The sequence below is a fragment of the Phocoena phocoena genome, chromosome 3 (assembly GCF_963924675.1).
Source record: "Phocoena phocoena chromosome 3, mPhoPho1.1, whole genome shotgun sequence".
In the NCBI taxonomy this organism is placed as follows: domain Eukaryota; kingdom Metazoa; phylum Chordata; class Mammalia; order Artiodactyla; family Phocoenidae; genus Phocoena; species Phocoena phocoena.
Window position 1 is genome coordinate 89875119 of NC_089221.1, and position 23435 is coordinate 89898553.

Below are 23435 nucleotides of genomic sequence, written 5' to 3' on the forward strand. Positions count from 1 at the left end.
AAACACACATAAAACCCACTCACTATTTCAAATATTACAAGATCAATTCTTACATGGTTATTAATAGCTTTTAAATAATCCCATGTTGCATACCTGAGGAATTTTCTTTTGGAACATCATCTAGTTCCAACACTTCATAGTCATCACCAGCCCTACCTAAGCTTCTTTCATGCCTGGTCATACACGGTTTGAAACTGACATATGCATGTCTTCTGCCATATCGCCTGCCTGTGATTGTCTGATATCCTCCTGCTGGTTTGGGCCAGGCCGCCTTGCTGGATTCTTGATCCATTGCTGAAAAACAAAGTTAAAAATAAAAGAGACACAGCAATGACTTATTCTGACATTTGGGGTAATGTTTCAACATATATTGCCAAATCATATGCTACTGAACATCGAATGCCCCTTACTAGTAATATAAAACATACCTGAAAAGAAAACATGCAATACTACATTATGAGAGTTATGTGACCCCCTTATCCCCCCAAATATCTTAAAGTTTGGTTCCTTTAAGGTATTTCAGATTTTTATAATGTTACTTACCCCAATTTTTTTCCACTTGCCAAATTACTATACTGTAAAAGCTCCTTAAGGATTGGAGAATGATTCTCCAAGTTATCAAAGTACCTTATGTATAAGTGCTCAATACATATTTGTTGAGTGAATTATTCACACGTACATGATACGATGGTTTCAATTACATTAAAAGTGAATAAATTCCAGTCAAAGGTAACAAGTAATTTCTTTAAATGGTATCTGTACTATTATAAAGAACTAACGGGACCACAATAAAATATATCCCAAAGATCAGGGTCAGGTAAAACTCTCCAAAAGAAAACAGTGGTGAGCCAAGTCAAACTTTTCAAAACTACCAATGGTATACATATGGTGTGTATGAAAAGAAAAAGCCATCAACATTTGAACAACTCGAATACTAAGTTCTGATGCCTGAGGGATATATAGTAGCAATAGTAGCATCTTTTACTGAGTAGGACATTATCTCATATATACATATAGTAAAAGTTTGCTTAGTCCATTGAGTTTTACATATATTATGCAGGAACTAAACAAAATATTTTCTCACAGTATACGGAATAGTCAATAAATGAAAAAGTTACACATTTTTGTTTTATTGCATTAGAATAAGAAATATAATTGATTTTAAGCACAAAAACAAACCTGTATTTGTAACATTATAATATATGATACCAAGTGTTACATTGTTACTTCATCCCCTCACAAACCTGTTGAGGTGGATACTGTATTTTATTTTAAAGAATAAAAAACTAGGGTTAAAATGAATTATTTAAGAAACTTCTCCAATAACCCAATATTATGACTCCAGACCAGTACCCTTAACAACACCTCCAAAAGAATAGTCTCCACAATAGATGCCAAGGGGGTATGGAAAGAAAATATGAGTTTCTATTTATACTCATTTTTGTATCAAAAATTAGAAATTAAGCTTTATAAATATTCAATACATGGATTGAAACTAGCCTTAAGTAAGACGATGATCACACATCACGTATGGTACTCAAGGAATCTGGAAGGAAAAATATGAAGTTCTCAATGTAGAGGAACTGACAGAGACACCTTGCTTACCTGCTGGCTCTTTTTCAGTATACTGTGACATATATGGCAGTTTTTGTGTGCCCAGTTCAGTGGAATTATGGATGTGATTTAGTTCTTACTCACACAATGGGTAAGCTGCAGGAGATTCCTACAAAGAAACCATGGATTAAACAAAATAGTAATAATACAGCACAAAACAAAAATAGCAAAACTAATACTACTTCTCCTAGTGAAGTTCTTAGCTAGCCCATAATAACAGAGAAAAACACAATTGGATCTGACAAGTCAATCAAAAAACCTCAAAACTATGAAGATGGCTATTTGAAAGAGATTTAGATATCCTCTTGAAAAACCTTGCCTTAAGTATATATCATCCTTAAGATTGACAATGATAATAACACACAAATAATTTATAAGTAAATAAGCAAATATATTGGGAGAAGTGTTGATTGGGGTATGTGACCAAACTGTTTGGGGGTCTACTACACACTATCTGCTTCTCCATCAAACACTAAGTTCCTTTAGCCCTGGCATTGTTAAAAGAAGTTAACCCTAAGAATACAAACTTCATTTTAAAAATGTATAGTGGTACATTTTAAAAATATACAGTGGCTTATGACAATTAATAATTAACGTGTATAAAAATGATACACTTGTTCTTTACAATAATAGTCAATTGATCATTCAGATATTTTAATCCCAAAGAAAAACCCATTCTAAATTAGAAGAACTAAAATTTGCCATGCAAAGTATAAAATGACTTCATCTGTTTTGAAGTTAATCCATTTATTTACTATTTTAAAAGTTGCAACCTGTGCTTTTTTTTAAAGTTTGTCAAGAGCTTAGCTTTTTAATTAAATACTTTAATTACTTAAAAACGAGCTATTGCTAAACTGCCTACCACCAACTTAAAGTTGTTACAAGATGATAGTTCTGAAAATTAGTTTAACTGTATATATCTATCTAGCCATGTATAGCTATAAATTAACATACATAAAAGTACACATATCCTCCCGTATAAATTATAAATTCAGCAATAGGTTGTACAGTAATGTTCTAATATAGCTAAATCAAGTCAGATGGTTAACAATAGCTAAAGGGTAAAGGAATATCAAGAAAATAATTCTACCATACTGGCAAAAACACAAGCTCTGATTAATATTGTTTTAATAGTAAGAAAAATAATGTGCAATTAACTTGAATCTTCACAGATTCACAGTATAATAATACATGCAGACTCAAAGGCTGGCCATGGGTTTAAGTTCATGAGTATTTTACCCAGTCTTTTCTTTGAAATAAGGCAATATTCCAGGCACTATTTTCAGTGCTGAGGATATAACAATGAACAAAATAGACAAATATTCCTGCCCTCCTAAAACTGCAGTATGGGGTATAGACATTAAACAAATAAGTAAAAAATAAAGATATGTTAGACAATAAATACTATGGAGCAACACAGAGCAGAGAATAAAGAGCTCCTAAGGGTGTGCAGTTTAAAGTAGTGTGGTTAGGGACGGCCTCACTGGGAAGGGGTCATTTGAGCAAACACCTGTGAGGACGGAGCGACGTGTAAACCTAGGGAAAGAACATTCTCAGCAGAATAAAAAGAAGATCCTGAAGTAAGAATTTCCAGAATTTACCTTAGCAAGAAGTCTGGGACGGAATGAGGATGAGAAAAAGTAACAGATGAAGTCAGAAAGTTAATTAGGGAGAAGGGAGTAAGGTGGAACAAACAACATAGGTCTTTACAGGATAATAGAAGAAATGTAGGTTTTATTTTGAGTGAGAGGGAAAACCACCAAACAGTTCTGAGAAGAGAACTTCTGTTTTAAAAGGAACACTGTGGCTACTGTGTTTATTTATTTATTTGTTTATTTTTTTGGTACGCGGGCCTCTCTCACTGTTGTGGCCTCTCCCGTTGCGGAGCACAGGCTCCGGACGCGCGGGCTCAGCGGCCATGGCTCACAGGCCCAGCCGCTCCGCGGCATGTGGGATCTTCCCAGACCGGGGCACGAACCCGTGTCCCCTGCATCGGCAGGCGGACTCTCAACTACTGCGCCACCAGGGAAGCCCTGGCTACTGTGTTTAGATGAAGGGGAACAAGGTCAAAGGCAGGAAGACTGGCTAGAAAGCTATGGCAATACTGACAAGAGATCACAGTGGTTTGGACCAGAGTAAAAACAGATGGTGAGAAATGGTCAGATTCTGTCTATATTGTGAAAGTAGAGCCAACAAAGTTTTCTGATGTAGGTTATGAAAGAAGGTAAGGATTTGAGGCTGACTCTAAGTTTTATAGCCTGGGCAACTAGAAAAACAGTGTTGACATTAACTGACAGGAAAATCTGTGGAAGACGTAGGTTTGGAGAAAGTATCTTGAGTTTAGTTCTGGATGTGTTAAATTTGAGATATCTATTACATATTCAAGTAGAAATGTTAAATAGGACGCTGGAGTTCACTGGACAATTCTGAACTGCCAGTATAATTTGGGAGTTATCAGGATATGGACAATATTCAAAAGGGCTTGAACTTGGAAGAGATGTCTAAGCAGGCTTGGAGAAGGAAAGAAGTTCATGGGCTGAACCCTGAGATGATCCAAAATTAAGAGGCCAGGGAAAAAGAAGTATCAGGAAAACCGACCCATGAGAGGGGCTTGTGAGAGAAAAGAAAAAATCCAGGAGTGTGGATGTCAAATGAAGACAGGGCTTTAGACCAAAGAATTGATCCACTGTGCCAAAGCTGCTAAAAGGTAAAGTATGACAAGGATCTATAACTGACCACTAGACTTAGCAACATGGAAGATTACTAGAGTTCCTGACACGGGGCACCTTTGGTAGAACAGTGGGTATAAATGCCTGCAGAATGTGCTGTTAAGAGAGAGTGCTGTTAAGAGTACAAAATCATGAAAATCGCTCTGTTTCTTAATCATACTTTTCTTCAACATGAATCCACTTCCTTCTAAAAGATTACTTTTGGAGCCCTCCAACATCCTGATATAAATTTAGTCTACTTGTTTTCAAGATCCAACTACTTCTGTGCTAACTTTTGATGGTACTTCTGAGTTAGGTCCCCTGATTTGAAACCCATGTTTTCCTTTCTTTTGTTTGTTTGTTTTGGGAAGGGGTGTGCATTTGTTTGTTTTGTCTTTACTAGAAGATCTTCAAGTAATTGTTTCAGGAATTTTATTTAAGGAGGTAAACACTGAGTCTTTGCATGTCAAAATATTTTCATCTTTCCCTTACACTTTGGATATAGGTCAAAACAAAATCATTTTTTACAAACTCTAAAAGGCAATGTTTTCTAAGCATCCCATGTTGCTGTTAAGAAACTGTTCTGCCAGTTTATTTCTCATCCTTTTGTAGGTAAACCAATTTTTCTCTTCGGAATAATTAGGATTTTCTCTTAATAAACAGTATTCTATAATTTCGCAAGGACCTTCTTAGACCATTTTAAAAATGTCTACTCTATAGCCCTAGTAGGGCTGCTTCAATTTAAAGGCTTTCATTAGATTGTCTCAAAGATGTCCTTTTTTCTTTTCCTTCCTATTTTCACTGTATTTGGCCCACGCAGTTTAATCCTTTGTCTCTAAACTTTTCTTTCTCATTTTCAATTTACGGAATGGTAGCTTTCATTGGCTTTAAATTCCAGCCTTCCAATATTCTCTACAATAATTTTTGAAATTTCTTGCACTTTCTTATTCCCTTCTTCTATCATCATCATCATCATTTTCAATAGTGGCTCTTGTCTTACGAATAAAATGTAGACTAGAATCTCTCTGTAGACACTAATTATCTCTATTTTATCTGAGGCCAGCTATGTAGACAAATGTAACTCGTTCCTATCTCTGAAGTATAAAAGAGAAAACAAAGCAAAACAGGGAGGAGAGGATAAATAATAAAGAATAAAGACCTAGCTGTGTGTCAAGATTAAAATGATTAATTCATCAGTGCCAAATTTGTATCTAAAGTTTATTGGGAACATTTGGTTTCTGAGTCTTCTCTAAAGAAACGTTTCCTTTGCTAGTACTATTCACCTAATAAGTAACATATGATTCCTCTCTACTTGTGACGATTATTCATCTCAAGTGCTGTGGAATCTTCATATACGTCTTCCTAATGGTAAAAACAAAAACAATAACCAAAAAAAAAACCCAAAAAACTCCATAAATATGCTGCTGTCTAAGTATTAAAGGAGTTAATCAGGGAAGTATTAATTCTAGATCTTCCAGCTTTTTACCTAGATATCATCATTTATAATTTTAACTAGGATAGTACACCAACAGCTCTAGATAGGCAATGGAAACAACCTTCAAAAGAATACAAGGAAAAGCATGGATATGGGGTGTACACTTCCCACAGCAGAACTGAAAGACTGTGGTGAATTTAAAGATAAAGACCTTGCTTTAAGTGCATTATGTCTATTAAATGCACTGTGTCTTTACATTCTCTAACAAGATACGAATTTAAACAGTTGTGAAAAAAGGGATGAATGAATGAATGAATGGCAATTCTGTGCTCCTTTCTCTGATGGAAATATAATGAAAAGAGACGAAGAGTTGGGAATACTTATATTCTAACTCCAACTCTTATACTTACACACATTAAACGAAAGCTAGTGGTAGTAGAACTAATTCAGAAAACTAAAAATCTAAAATAGTAATAAAAGAGGACCTTCAAGATGGTAGAGGAGTTGAGACGTGGATATCACCTTCCCCCCCACAAATACATCAAAAATACATCTACATGTGGAACAACTCCTACAGAACACCTACTAAACGCTGGCAGAAGACCTCAGACCTCCCAAAAGGCAAGAAACTCCCCCACGTACCTGGCCATGTGGCTGTCAGGGTCTTGGTGTTCCAGCCGGGTGTCAGGCATCAGCCTCTGAGGTGGGAGAGCTGAGTTCAGGACACGGGACCGCCAGAAACCTCCGGACCCCACGTAATATCAATCCGCGAGAGCTCTCCCAGAGATCCCCGTCTCAATGCTAAGACCCAGCTCCACTCAACGACCAGCAAGCTCCAGTGCAAGACACCCCATGCCAAACAACCAGCAAGCCAGACAGGAACACAGCCCCACCCATTAGCAGAGAGGCTGCCTAAAATCATAAGTTCACAGATACCCCAAAACACACCACCTGACGCAGTCCTGCCCACCAGAAAGAAAAGATCCAGCCTCATTCAACAGAACACAGGCACCAGTCCCCTCCACTAGGAAGCCTACATAACGCACTGAACCAGCCTTACCCACTGGGGGCAGATACCAAAAACAATGGGAACTATGAACCTGCAGCCTGCAAAAAGGAGACCCCAAACAAAGTACGGTAAGCAAAAGAAGAAGACAGAGAAATACACAGCAGATGAAGGAGCAAGGTAAAAACCAACCAGACCAAACAAATGAAGAGGAGATAAGCAGTCTATGTGAAAGAGAATTCAGAATAATGATAGTAAAGATGATCCAAAATCTTGGAAATAGAAGAAAATACAAGAACCGTTTAACAAGGACATGGGAGAACTAAAGAGCAAACAAACAATGATGAACAACACAATAAATGAAATTAAAAATTCTCTAAAAGGAATCAACAGCAGAATAACTGAGGCAGAAAAACGGGTAAGTGACCTGGAAGATAAAATTGTGGAAATAACTACTGCAGAGCAGAATAAAGAAAAAAAAATGGAAAAAATTGAGGACAGTCTCAGAGACCTCTGGGACAACATTAAACACATCAACATTCGAATTTTAGGGGTCCCAGAAGAAGAAGAGAAAACGAAAGGGACTGACAAAATATTTGAAGAGATTACAGTTGAAAACTTCCCTAACATGGGAGAGGAAATAGTCAATCAAGTCCAGGAAACACAGAGTCCCATAAAGGATAAATCCAAGAAGAAACACGCCAAGACACATATTAAGTAAACTATAAAAAAATTAATACAAAGAGAAAAAATATTGAAAGCAGCAAGGGGAAAGCAACAAATAACATACAAGAGAATCCCCATAAGGTTAACAGCTGATCTATCAGCAGAAACTCCGCAAGCCAGAAAGGAGTGGCAGGACATATTTAGAGTGATGAAAGGGAAAAACCTACAACAAAGATTACGCTACCCAGCAAAGATCTCATTCAGATTTGATGGAGAAATTACAACCTTTACAGACAAGCAAAAGCTAAGAGAATTCAGCACCAACAAAAAGCTTTACAGCAAATACTGTAAAGGAACTTCTCAAGGCAGGAAACACAAGAGAAGGAAAAGGTCTACAATAACAAACCCAAAACAATTAAGAAAATGGCAACAGAAACATACATATTGATAATTACCTGAAATGTAAATGGATTAAATGCTCCAATCAAAAGACAAAGAGGGGCTGAATGGATACAAAAACAAGACCTGTATATATGCTGTCTACAAGAGACCCACTTCAGACCTAGGGACACACACAGACTGAAAGTGAGAGGAAGGAAAAAAAATATTCCATGCAAATGGAAATCAAAAAAAGCTGGAGAAGCAATTCTCATATCAGACAAAATAGACTTTAAAATAAAGACTATTACAAGAGACAAAGAAGGACAGTACATAATGATCAAGGGATCAATCCAAGAAGAAAATATAACAATTTAAATATTTATGCAACCAACACAGGAGCACCTCAATACATAAGGCAAATGCTAAAAGCCATAAAAGGGGAAATCAATGGTAACACAATAATAGAAGGGGACTTTACCACCCCACTTCCACCAATGGACAGATCATCCAAAATGAAAAAAAATAAGGAAACACAAGCTTTAAATGACACATTAAACAAGAGGGACTTAATTGATATTTATAGGACATTCCACTCAGAAACAACAGAATACACTTTCTCCTCAAGTGTTCATGGAACATTCTCCAGGATAGATTATATCTTCGGTCACAAATCAAGCCTTGGTAAATTTAAGAAAACTGAAATCATATCAAGTATCCTTTCCAACCACAACACTATGAGACTAGATATCAATTACAGGGAAAAAAACTGTAAAAAATACAAACACATGGAGGCTAAACAATATGCTACTAAATAACCAAGAGATCACCAAAGAAATCAGAGAGGAAATCAAACAATACCTAGAAACACGATGACCCAAAACATATGGGATGCAGCAAAAGCAGTTCTAAAAGGGAAGTTTACAGCAATACGATCCTACCTCAAGAAACAAGAAACATCTCAAATAAACAACCTAACCTTACACCTAAAGCAATTAGAGAAAGAAGAAAAAAAAACCCAACGTTAGCCGAAGGAAAGAAATCATAAAGATCAGATCAGAAATAAATGAAAAAGAAATGTAGGAAATGATAGCAAAGATCAATAAAACTAAAAGCTGGTTCTTTGAGATGATAAACAAAGTCGATAAACCATTAGCCAGACTCAGCAAGAAAAAAAGGGAGGACTTCCCTGGTGGCACAGTGGTTGAGGTTCTGTCTGCTGGTGCAGGCAACACGGGTTCGTGCCCCGGTTCGGGAAGATCCCACATGCCACGGGGCAGCTGGGCCCGTGAGCCATGGCTGCTGAGCCTGTGCGTCCGGAGCCTGTGTTCCACAACGGGAGAGGCCACAACAGTGAGAGGCCCGCATACAGCAAAAACAAACAAACAAAAAAAAAAGGGAGAAGACTCAAATCAATAGAATTAGAAATGAAAAAGGAGAAGTAACAACTGACACTGCAGAAATACAAAGGATCATGAGAGATTACTACAAGCAACTGTATGTCAATAAGATGGACAACATGGAAGAAATGGATAAATTCTTACAAAAGTACAGCCTTCCAAGACTGAACCAGGAAGAAATAGAAAATATAAACAGACCAATCACAAGCACTGAAATTGAAACGGTGATTAAAAATCTTCAAACAGGGCTTCCCTGGTGGCACAGTGGTTGAGAGTCTGCCTGCCGATGCAGGGGATGTGAGTTCATGCCCTGGTCCAGGAAGATCCCACATGCCACGGAGCGGCTGGGCCTGTGAGCCATGGCCGCTGAGCCTGCGTGTCCGGAGCCAGTGCTCCGCAATGGGAGAGGCCACAACAGTGAGAGGCCCACGTACCACAAAAAAAAAAAAAAAAAAAAAAAAAAATCTTCAAACAAACAAAAGCCCAGGACCAGATGGTTTCACAGGCGAATTCTATCAAACATTTAGAGAAGAGCTAACACCTATCCTTCTCAAACTACAGGACAATATGACTGATGAACACAGATGCAAAAATCCTCAACCAAATACTAGCAAACAGAATCCAACATCACATTAAAAGGATCATACACCATGATCAAGTGGGGCTTATCCCAGGAATGCAAGGATTCTTCAATATTTGCAAATCAATGTGATACACCATATTAACAAATTGAAGGATAAAAACCGTATGAAAATCTCAGTAGATGCAGAAAAAGCTTTCAACAAAATTCAACACCCATTTATGATAAAAAACTCTCCAGAAACTGGGCATAGAGGGACTCTAACTCAACATAATAAAGGTCATATATGACAAACCCACAGACAACATAGTCCTCAGTGGTGAAAAACTGAAATGATTTCCTCTAAGATCAGTAACAAGACAAGGATACCCACTCTCACCACTATTATTCAACATAGTTTTGGAAGTTTCAGCCACAGCAATCAGAGAAGAAAAAGAAATAAAAGGAATCCAAATCAGAAAAGAAGAAGTAAAGCTCTCACTGTTTGCTTATGTCATGATACTATACATAGAGAATCCTAAAGATGCAACCAGAAAACTACTAGAGCTAATCAATGAATTTGGTAAAGTAGCAGAATACCAAATTAATGCACAGAAATCTTTTGCATTCCTATATACTAATGATGAAAAATCTGGAAGAGAAATTAAGGAAACACTCCCATTCACCATTGCAACAGAAAGAATAAAATACCTAGGAATAAACCTACCTAAGGAGACAAAAGACCTGTATGCAGAAAATTGTAAGACACTGATGAAAGAAATTAAACATGATACAAACAGATGGAGAGATATACCGTGTTCTTGGATTGAAAGAATCAACATTGTGACAATGACTATACTACTGAAAGCAATCTACAGATTCAATGCAATCCCTATCAAAGTACCAATGGCATTTTTCAGAGAACTAGAACAAAAAATTTCACACTTTGTATGGAAACACAAAAGACCCTGAATAGCCAAAGCAATCTTGAGAAGAAAAACGGAGCTGGAGGAATGTGGCTTCCTAACTTCAAACTATACTACAAAGCTACAGTAATAAATACAGTACGGTACTGGCACAGAAACAGAAATATAGATCAATGGAACAGGATGAAAAGACCAGAGATAAACCCACGCACATATGGTCACCTTATCTTTGATAAAGGAGGCAAGCATATACAATGGAGATAAGACAGCCTCTTCAATGAGTGGTGCTGGGAAAACTGGACAGCTACATGTAAAAGAATGAAATCAGAACATTCACTAACACCATACAGAAAAATAAACTCAAAATGGATTAAAGACCAAAATGTAAGACCAGACACTATCAAACTCTTAGAGGAAAACACAGGCACAACACTCTATTACATAAATCACAGCAAGATCCTTTTTGACCCACCTCCTAGAGAAATGGAAATAAAAACAAACATAAACAAATGGGACCTAATGAAACTTCAAAACTTTTGCACAGCAAAGGAAACCATAAACAAGATGAAAAGACAACCCTCAGAATGGGAGAAAATATTTGCAAATGAAGCAACTGACAAAGGATCAATCTTCAAAATATACAAGCAGCTCATGCAGCTCAACATCAAAAAAAAAAAAAAAAATGTAAAAATGGGCAGAAGACCTAAATAGACATTTCTCCTAAGAAGATATACAGATTGCCAACAAACATATGAAAGGATGGTCAACATCACTAATCATTAGAGAAATGCAAATTAAAACTACAATGAGGTATTACCTTACACTGTTCAGAATGGCCATCATTAAAAAATCTACAAACAGTAAATGCTGGAGAGGGTGTGGAGAAAAGGGAACCCTCCTACACTTTTGGTGGGAATGTAAATTGATACAGCCACTATGGAGAACAGTATGGAGGTTCCTTAAAATCTAAAAATAGAAAAAACTACCATATGACCCAGTAATCCCACTACTAGGCATATACCCTGAGAAGACCATAATGCAAAAAGAGTCATGTACCACACTGTTCATTACAGCACTATTTACAATAGCCAGGACATGGAAGCAACCTAAGTGTCCATCGACAGATGAATGGATAAAGAAGATGAGGCACATACATACAATGGAATATTACTCAGCCATTAAAAGAAGCGAAATTGAGTTATCTGTAGTGAGGTGGATGGACCTAGAGTCTGTCATACAGAGTGAAGCAAGTTAGAAAGAGAAAAAAAAATACCATATGCTAACACATGTATATGGAATCTAAAAACAAAAGTGGTTCTGAAGTACCTAGGGGCAGGACAGGAATAAAGACGCAGATGTAGAGAATGGACTTAAGGACACAGGGCGGGGAAGGGTAAGCTGGGATGAAGTGAGAGAGTGGCATGGACATACATACACTACCAAATGTAAAACAGATAGCTAGTGGGAAGCAGCCACATAGCACAGGGAGATCAGCTGGGTGCTTTGTGACTACCTAGAGAGGTGGGATAGGGAGGGTGGGAGGGAGACGCAAGAGGGAGGGGATATGGGGATATATGTATACATATAGCTGATTCACTTTGTTGTACAGCAGAAACTAACACACCATTGTAAAGCAACTATACTTTAATAAATGTTAAAAAAATAAATTAAATAAAATAGTAATAAAGCAAAAGACTTAAGCAAACAGAATAATGAATGTTCATATATCTAAATGAACACAATATACACTGAAGTTGATACATACTAAGCCTACACCCTGAACTGCCTTCAGAATCATAGTTCTACACCACTGAGTAGTCAACTAATAGACGAGCTTGTATAATACTTAAAACTTACACATTTATTATTATTATTTTTGCGATGTAGCCCACTCACTTCAGTAACATCACCATACCTCTGTTAGAATAATGTGCTGGTTTTATAATATGTCCACAAATTCTTTGATACTTCTCCCTTCAAAAAGCAGAGCCAATTTGTTCCCTTTAAGTGTAGGCTATAATTAGTGACTTTTTTCTAATGAAGATAAAATGATAGAAGTAAGTGTGTGATGTACAAGATTCAGGCACAGAAGACATTGTGGCTTCCTCCTTACTCTCTCTTGGCTCACTCTCTCTGGGAGAAGCCAGGTGCTACACCATAAGATCACTCAAGTAGTCCTATGGAAAGGTCCACATGATGAGGAACTGGCAGTTTCTGCCAAAAGCCAGAAGAAACTGAGGTCTTCTGGCAATAGCCATGTGAATGAACCACCTAGGACGCAGATCCTCCAGCCCCAGTCAAGGCTTCAGATGACTGCAGTCCCAGCCTACATCTTGATTGTAGCCTCATGAGACCTTGATCCAAAACTACCCAGCCAGGCTGCTCCTAAATTTCTGACCCATAGAAACTATGAGATAATAAATGTTCTGAGCTGCTAGGTCTATTGCTGCATAACAAATTATCCTGTATTAGATAAATACAAGCAATTTCAATTACGTGTACTTAGATTCTGAATTTCCTTATATTTCCACCTATCACCAGAACGAAGATTTTCTAATACTATCTCATGAAAGTACATTTTCTCCCTTTAAAAGATCTACTTATTCTCAGCTTGGAAAATGCCATGTTAGGGATAACAGTATCAAAATGAATTATACTGGTCTTTTGCTTGTTGACAGTGTCAGAACTGCTGCTTAGCACTTACACTCCACCTATCACCTAGTAGATACTCATTGAAAAGCTACTGGATCAGGAACACTTACTTTTAGAATTTACATCTAAATAATTTAAATGAAGTTTTAGGCAGAAAGAGAGAGAAACCAGTTGAACTTCCAGAGGAAAAGTTTCAACTGAAAGCCTGTATCTATACCACTGTGATCCATTTGCTGGGAGCCAGAAAAAACTCACTTGGAAAAAAAAAAAAAGGAGGGGTGTTAATGACATATAACATTGTATTAGGTGTACAACATAATGATTCAATATTTATATATATTGTGAAATAATCACAAGTCTAGTTAATATCTGTCACTATACAGAGTTATGAAATTTTTTTCTTGTGAAAAGAACTTTTGAAATCTACTCTCTTAGCAACTTACAAATATGCCACATAGTACTATTAACTATTAGTCAACATGCTGTACATTACATGCCCATGACTTACATATTTTATAACTGGAAATTTGCACTTTCTGACCCCCTTCATCCATTTTGCCTGCTCCTAACTCCCACCTCTGGCAACTACCAATCTGTTCTCTGTATGTATGAGTTTGGGTTTTTTTGTTTTATAAGATTCCACATGTGAGATCACATGGTATTTGTCTTTCTCTGTTTGATTTCTTAGCAAAATGCCCTCAAGGTCCACCAATATTGTCACAATACCAAGATTTCATTCTTTTTAATGGCTAATAACCCATTATATACATATATATATATATATATATACACACACCACATCTTCTTTATCTATTTATCCACGGATGGGCACTTAGGCTGCTCCCATATCTTGGCTGTTGTAAATGATGCTTCAGTGAACATGGGGTGCATATATCTTTTCAAGTTAGTGTTTTCATTTTCTTCTAATAAATACCCATAAGTGAAATTTCTGGATCAGATGATAGTTCTATTTTTTAATTTTTTGAGGGACTTCCATATTGTTTTCCATAGTGGCTGCACCAATTTACATTCCCACCAACAATATATGGTAATGAATGGTAACTAGACTTTTGGTAATGGTCACTTTGTAATGAACACAGATGTTGAACACCTAAAACTCAGATACTGTTATATAAAAAACAGAACAAAACAAAAAGTTAGTTCAGAAACAAATACAATTTGATCCAACTATTTGAAGAGGGAAGTCTTGATTAGTCTTCCAAGCCCACTGGAATATTTACTTTATATTCTCCCATATTTAGCTTTACATATATGCTTCCAAAGTGCCCTAGAAATGTTTCTTAAAATTCCTCTTAAAACAAACTTTTATAATTATCTAGCCTGCATTTCCTTTTTATAAGATAATTCTTTAGTCATACAAAATTTTGTAATTATTACCACACTTGAGCTATATATTCAGAAATCAACACTTCATGACAAAATGAGTTTATGACAAATTCTGACAAATGCCACTAGAAAGCTGTTTCATATATGTTGGAACCAAGTACATTGAAACCTAGCTTCCTAACATTATCTCATCGTTCCACTTTCATTTGCAAAGGCAAAGTAAATATCCCAAGAGATTAATAAAGTATCCATTTTGAACAATGTAAGCTTGCACTTGATTCTGTTTCATGCTTACATATTATTTTTAATGTATCTCTAGATTTTTCATGTCTTCTATCCACAAGCACAAATAGCTGCTTATACATATATACAACTGCAAAATATTCAGTACATCTAACTAGTAAACAATAAATAAGGACTGAGGTGACATTACTCCCATATATCACTATAAGCAACTGGACACATTACTAAAACTAACTTCAGTAAATCAAGTAATCTATTATCAACCACAAGACTTGAAAGTTACAAGCTGCTACACAAGCAAACTTCCAGGCTACGACTGGCAAATTCTGCGAGGAACAGCTGTAGAAATGATAATACCTAAATCAGAGAGAAAATTTCAGGTACAACTGTTAAACTTCTAAGATGAAATGGGTTTGCTATCCCTAGTTACAAGAGGTAACCTGATAAAAGGCTATACTTGATTAACTACTACTCTTCTCTGAAAACTTTTTTGTAAACCACTGTAAAAGAGGAACAGTAAACTCAGCATTGGTACAGTGAAAATTACATTACAAAACATAACTCAAACATAAAATATACATAATCAGAAACAAATAATCCAAAAATGTTGTATTTAAGTAGGTAAAAAACTGTATTTTCAAATTCTGTTCTGGTAAACCCTCTATCTCACCAAGTGTTTATAAACTTCTCATTCTGTTAAAAAAAAAAAGTGCTAACAAAATACTGTTTTTTTTAAAGACTATCAACAGCAATCCTTGAAGAAAGACTTGAATGAGCATACACCCAACACGTTAGAACAATATTTTCTGTGTTTTACTGGAAGCGTAATTGGCTAAGGGGGAAAAAGATTAACAAAAGAAAAGTAAGATGAAAAAATATAGTATCAATTCATTAAAAAACAAGATGAAGAACATTTGTCAAATTACCTCATTTAGATAGGAAGATCTCTGATTCCAATGTGTCACAAATAAGGATGCTGCTCAACCTACCCTCTTTTGAGATGTGCAAGTCAATCAGCTCAGAATAAAAAAGCTGCAGAGAACTAACACAACACTGTAAATCAACTATACTTCAATTAAAAAAAAAAAAGCTGCAGAGATTTATTTTCATGTCAGTGAGCCAGGAAAAGAAAAAACAAGGGTACAGGAAATAAGGAAAATAAAATGTTATGCATATGAAAAGGTAGCAAATTTCATCTGATGTTAAAAAACACAAAATATGCTCAGAATAAATTAATGTATCTGTGATAGACATTTAGATGTGAGCACTACCAAAAAAACAACAAAAAAAGGGAACATATGTGAATGGCGGTTGGGGAGATACAGAAACAAGCATGGCAAAATGTTGAAGCAAGATGATATGTACGTGGGGGTTCCTTGTACTCTACTGAAATTTGTTTGGAACTTTTCATGATAAAAACTTAAATTATTTTCCTTTTCTCTGCAATCATTTGTTGAAGAATTGTTTACATATAATAAAGTATAAAACTCAAGTATACATTACAATTCAATGAATTTTTACATAGGTATATATCTGAAAAACTACCACCTACGTCAAGATGTAAATCATATACCATCACTCCAGAGGGTTCTCTCTCTCTCTCTCCTTCCAAGACACTGACTCTTCACGAACCAAAGGCAACCACTCTCCTGACCTCTATTACCTCAGTTTAGTTTTTCCTATTTTAAACTTCATACAAGTGGAATCATACATCATGAACTCTTTTGTGTGTCTACTTTTGCTTGACACAATGTTTCTGGGATTCATTCACGTTATGAACATCCTTGTACATGTTTTGTTTTGTTTACCTTTCTTGGGTACATCTGACCTGAAATTACTGGATCACAGTCCACAGCTATGTTTAGCTATAACACATACTGACAGTTTTGTAAAGTGGCTGAAACAACCTGACATTCCCACCAGCAATATATAAGAGTATCAGTTGTGGGCTTCCCTGGTGGCGCAGTGGTTGGGAGTCCGCCTGCCGATGCAGGGGACACGGGTTCGTGCCCCGGTCCGGGAAGATCCCACATGCTGCAGAGCAGCTAGGCCCGTGAGCCACGGCCGCGGAGCTTGTGCTCTGCAATGGGAGAGGCCTCAACAGTGAGAGACCCGCGTACCGCAAAAAAAAAAAAAAAAAAAAAAAAGAGTATCAGTTGTTTCATATCCTTGGCAACACTTGATATTATTTCACATCCTTGGCAACACTTGATATTGTCAGTCTCTAATTTCAGCCATTCTGACAGGGGTGTGATGGTGCCTCATTGTGACATTTCCCTGATGAGTAATAATGTAGAGGAAGGATCATCAAACCCTGGGCCGCAGACCACTACCAGTCCGCAGCCTGTTAGGAACCAGGCCGCACAGAAGGAGATGAGCGGCGGGAGAGGGAAGCTTCATCTGCCACTCCCCATCTCTCCCCATTGCTCGCATTACCGCCTGAACCATCCCCCCTTGCCAGTCCATGGAAAAACTGTCTTCCACGAAACCAGTCCCTGGTGCCAAAAAGGTTGGGGACCACTGATGTAGAGCACCTTTACCTATGCACATTGGCCTTTTGGATAACTTCTTTTGTGAAGACCTGCCTGCTTTTTTGCATATTTTTTAATGTGTGTTGTTTGCCTTTTTCTTTTTGATTTTTAAGAGTTACTTATATTTTTCTGGATACAAGTCTTTCACCAGATTTACTTAATGTGAGTATATTCTTGCAGTCTGTGGCTTGCCTCTTTTTTTTAATGATGTCTTCATGAATAGAAACTTGTAACTGATTGTAGTCTAATTTATCAATTTTTTGTTCTATTTAAAAAATTTTTGCCTACCCCAAGGTGATGAAGATATACTTCTAGGTTTTCTTCTAGAACCTTGATAATTTTAGCTTTTACATTTAGTTCTATGATCCAACTCAAATGAGCTTTTGAATATAGTATCAAGTAAAAATCAAGGTTCATTTTTTCCCAAATATCCAATATCCAATTTATCTAACACTATTAAAAGTAAATGTTTTCTTAACTTCAGTGGAGCTTTTGTCATAAACCAAGAAACGACATATGTGAAGGTCTATTTCTAGACACTCATATTCTTCCATTGGTCTTTTTGTCTACCTGGTTCTAATATAACACTGTCTTAATTACTGTAACTTTATAGCAAGTCTTGAGACATTTACATTTTGATATAAATTTTGGAATCCATTTGATTAAAATTTTTAAATTCTGGGATTTTAATTGAAATTTTATTGAACCTATAGCTCAACCTCGGGGAAACTGACATTTTAACAATATTGAGTTCCTACCATATAAAGATGGAATATTTCTCCACTTATTTAAGTATTTTAAAATGTCTCAGCACTGTTTTATATTTTTCAGCGTAGAAGTTTTGCCCAAGTTTTTATTGTATTTATCCTTAGGTATCTTACATATTTTGATGCTATTCTAAATGTACTTTTCTAATTTTATTTCATACTTTTTGGTTGCTAACACACAACTTACAATTAATTTTTGCATGTTGTCCTTGTATCCAGTCACCTTGCTAAATTCACTTATTCTAAAACTTTGCTGGTAAACACTTTTAAAATTTTTTTCCAGTTTTTAGGGCTTCCCTGGTGGCGCAGTGGTTGAGAATCCGCCTGCTGATGCAGAAGACATGGGTTCGTGCCCCAGTCTGGGAAGATCCCACATGCCGCGGAGCGGCTGGGCCCGTGAGCCATGGCCGGTGAGCCTGCGCATCCAGAGCCTGTGCTCTGCAACGGGAGAGGCCACAACAGTGAGAGGCCTGCGTACCGCAAAAAAAAAATTTTTTTTTCCATTTTTTAAAATTAACTTTTTTTATCCTGAGGGCACTGGTTAGAATTCCAGCATAATGTTAAATAGAAAAAAGAAGATATAGGACATGAAACAAGGTTTTTCATTGAGTATGATATTAGCTGTAGGGTTTTTGTTGTTGTTGTTGATACTCCAGAAAATTAACAGTATTTTCTTCTATTCCTAATTTGATGAGGATTTTTTAACATGACAGATGGTGACTTTTGTCAAATGATTTCTCTATCTACAGAGATGATCGTATGAGTCTTCTACATTGTTAAAGAGATGGACTACATTGATTAATTGTAAAATAACAAACCAACCTTGTATTCCTGGAACAAATCTGTGATATCTTTTTTACATATCACTGGATTATCTCTGTATCTATGTTCTTGAGAATTATTGGCCTGTAATTATCTCTTTTTTCTCATGCTCGTTAGGTTTTTCCTACCAAGATTATGCAAAAATCATAAAATGTTCAGGGAAATGTTTTCTTTTTCAGTTCTCGAAAAAGTCTGTGTAAAATTACCATTATATCTTACTTAAATGTTTGAGAGGTTTACCAGTGAAGCCATCTGGGCCTGGGGTTTTCTTGATGGAAAAGTTTTTAATAAATTCAATTTGTTTTTCAAAGATTATGACCTTTCATTCAAGTTATCAAATGTACTAATATAAAATTGTTCATAATTTTCCTTAACAATTTAATATCTATACAATTTGTAGTGATGCTTCAGTTTCTCATTCTTAGTATTGGTATTGTCTGTTGTCCCCCAATTTTTTCTTGATCAGTCACTACAGGTTTATTATTTTTTAAAAGTCTTCTCAACAAACTGTAAATTTTTCTGTTTCATTGATTTCTACTTTTATATTTACTACTTCCTTCTTTCTGCTTTCTTTGGGTTTAATTTGTTGCCCCCTTCAGTTGTGAGCTTACACCACTGATTTTGAACTTTTCTTCCTTACTAATACATGCATACAGGCATACCTCAGAGATATTGTGGGTTCAGTTTCAAACCACCAAAATAAAGTGAACAGTGCAACAAAGGAAGTAAATTTTTTTTTGGTTTCACAGTGTGTATAAAAGTTACATTTTTGCTATACTGTAGTCTATTAAGCATGTAATAGCATTGTGGTTAAAAAGAAACCCAATGGACACAACTTAATTAAAAAGTATTTTACTGAGGCTTCCCTGGTGGCGCAGTGGTTGACAGTCCGCCTGCCGATGCAGGGGACACGGGTTCGTGCCCCAGTCTGGGAGGATCCCACATGCCGCGGAGCGGCTGGGCCCGTGAGCCATGTCCACTGAGCCTGCGCGTCTGGAGCCTCTGCTCCGCAACGGGAGAGGCCACAACAGTGAGAGGCCTGCATACCGCAACAAAAAAAAAAAAAAAAAAAGTATTTTACTACCAAAAAAGTGCTAACTATCAGTGAGAAAATGCTGTTGGACAAATGGCACCGATAAACTTGCTCATTGCAGGGTTGCCGTAAACCTCAGTTTGTAGAGAAACACAGTATCTGCGAAGTGCAATGAAACAAAGCACAATAAAAACGAAGCGTGCCTGTATAAAGCAATAAAGTCCTCTCAAAGCACTGCTTCAGTTACACTCAACAAGCTCTGATGTAATACTTGTTGTTTTTCAGATCAAAATATTTTCTAATTTCCATCGTGACTTCATTTTGATTCATGGGCTATTTAGAAATGTCTTGATTAATCTTCAAACATTTGGAGCCTTGATAGTTATTTTCTGTTCCTGAGTTGTAATTAATTCCACAGTGATCAGAAAACGTGTACTGTATAATTTCAATTCTGTGAAATTTGATCATACTTCAAGGACCAGAATACTTTGGCAAATGTCCCAAGTGCACTTGAAAATAAAAGTATAGTCTTCAGTCTTTAGATAAAATGTTCTATGAATGTCAATTATATCAAGTTGATTAATCATGTCATTCAAAATTTCTATTCCCATACTGATATTTTTATATAATTGTTCTATCAGTTACATCAAATGTATATGTAAAATCTCCAGCTATGAATGCATACCTATCTTTACTGCTAATTATATTAACTTCTATATTCAGAAGCTATGTTATTAGGTAAACACACACTTAGGATTATTATATCGTCTTGATGAACTGACCTACTTATTATGATACTTTCCTGTTATCTCTTATACTTCTTCCTTTATGTCTATTTTGTACAATATTAATATAGGCACATCAGCCTTCTTTTGGTGAGTGTTTGCAAACAATATTTATCCAATCTTTTTACTTTCATATTATGTGTGCCTTTAAAGTGCTTTTCTTTTTTAAAAATAAATGCTTTTAAAGGTGTTTTTTTTTTAATCATGCAAACATGAATCAAAAGAAAGATGGAGTGGCAGTATTAATATCAGATAAAGTAGACTGCAGAAGAAGAAATATTACCAGAGACAAAGAAGGATACTATATAATGACAAAGGGGTCAATTCACCAAGAAGACATAACAATCCTAAACATATATGCATCTGACAAGAGAGGTTCAAAATTCATGAAGCAAAAATAGTTAGAACAAAGAGGAGAAATAGACAAATCCACAGTTATACTTGGAGACTTCAATTCTTCTCAGTGACCAACAAAACAAGTAGACAAAACCTCAGTTAGGAAATAGAAAACCTAACAAGCACCACCAGTCAACTGACAATTACAGAATATTTCATATAAATATATAATTTAGTTTTTAATATGGAATGTAGAATTTATAGAATATTCCACCCCAAAGCAGCATAATATACATTATTTTGAATTGCACATGGAACATTTACCAAGACTTACCATATTCTGAGTAATAAAACTTCAAAGAATTCAAACAAAATTATACAAAGTATGCTTTCCATCTAAAACAAAATTAAGCATAGAAATCAATTATAGAGCTAGGCAAAATCAACAAATAACTGGAAATTAAACAATATATTTCTAAACAAACCATGGGTCAATGTGAAAGTCACATAAGAATTCAGAAAATATCAACATAAAACTTTGTGGAACCAGGGCTTCCCTGGTGGCACGGTGGTTAAGAATCCTGCCAATGCAGGGGACACGGGTTCGAGACCTGGTCTCGGAAGATACCACATGCCATGGAGTAACTAAGCCCATGTGCCACAACTACTGAACCTGCACTCTAGAGCCTGCAAGCCACAACTACTGAAGCCCACGCACCTAGAGCCCGTGCTCCACAACAAGAGAAGTCACCACAATGAGAAGCCTGCACACCACAAAGAAGAGTAGCCCCCGCTCGCCACAACTAGAAAGAGCCCCCGCACAGCAACAAAGACCCAACACAGCCAAAAATAATAAATAAATAAATAATAATTTTTTAAAAAATTGTGGGACCATCTAATGTGGTGCTTAGAAGGAAAAGAAGAAAGGTCTCAAATCAATAGCCTAAGCTTATACCTTAAAAAATTGTAACAGAGTGGATTTAAATCCAAGGCACACAAGAAGGAATAGTAAAGAGCAGAAATCAATGAAATTGAAAACATTTGTTTTTTGAGTAATAAAATAAAAAGCTGGATCTTTGGGAAAATTAACAAAATTGGTAAATGTGGAAACAAACTAATAAAGACAAAAGAGGGGACACATTGCCAATATCAGGAATGAAAGAAAAGACACCACTATAGATGCTATAGACATTAAAAGGACAATAAAGAAACAACTTCATGGCAATTAATAGATGAAAGAGACAAATTCATTGAAAGATACAAACTACTAAAGCTCATATTGTAGGTCACTCACATAGTCAAAGACTGAAAGTTTTTAAGAAAAATTAGATAACCCTAACCATCCTATACCTATTAAAGTAATTAAATTTATCCTTTAAAGCCTTTCAACATATTAAACTAGGCCCAGATGAGTTAGCTTGCAAACTCTGACAAACATTTATGAAATAATACTAATCCTATCCAAGATTTTTCGGGAAATATAAGAGGAATAAACACTTTAAACCTATGAGGCCAGCATTATTCTGATACAAAAATATTACACAAAAAGTTATTCTTCATGTACACAGATACCAAAAAATACTCAACAATTAGCAAATCTAATCCACCAATTTATGAAAATGATAATACATCACAACCAAGTGAAGCATATCTAGAGAATGCAAGGTTGACTCAACATCTGTAAATAAATCAATGTAATCCATCTTATTAACACACCAAAGAAGATAAACCATAAGATCATCTCAATAAGTACAGTTAAAACATTTGAGCACAATGTCCAATCATGATTAAAAAACTCTCAGCAGTCTAGAAACAGAATGGGGACATCATTAACTTGATAAAAGGATTATTATACTTAATATAATAATATGTAGTATATAATAAAACCTGATAAAAGGCCCTTGTATACTTAATAATGAAAGATTGAAAGCTTTTCTCTTAAGATCAGGAACAAAACAAGGATATCTGCTCTCACCACTCCTGTTCAACATCATACTGGAGGGCCTAGCCAGTGCAATAAGGAAAAAAAAAGGGTGGTAGGGGAGGTGGTTACACACAAACTGAAAACAAAAGAAACAAAACTGTTCTATATCCACAAATGATACAACTATCTACATGAGAAAATCCAAAAGAATCTACAAAAAAAAAAATGTTACTAGAATAGGTGAGTTTAGCAAGGTTGCCAGGTTCAAAGTCAGTATACAAAACTGTATTTCTAAATACTGTC

General features: G+C 36.0%; 1 protein-coding gene across 1 annotated transcript in view; it reads right to left on the minus strand.

The window, feature by feature from the left end:
- PJA2 (praja ring finger ubiquitin ligase 2) overlaps positions 1–23435 on the minus strand; it is a 76299-nt gene that overhangs the window by 48209 nt on the left and 4655 nt on the right. Inside the window, exons 2-3 of the mRNA XM_065874205.1 lie at positions 1606–1723; positions 94–294 (exon numbers count right to left, since the gene is read on the minus strand). Of these exons, the coding sequence (XP_065730277.1) occupies positions 94–294; positions 1606–1636 (232 nt within the window). The 5' untranslated portion in view covers positions 1637–1723. The remainder of the gene's footprint in view (positions 1–93; positions 295–1605; positions 1724–23435) is intronic.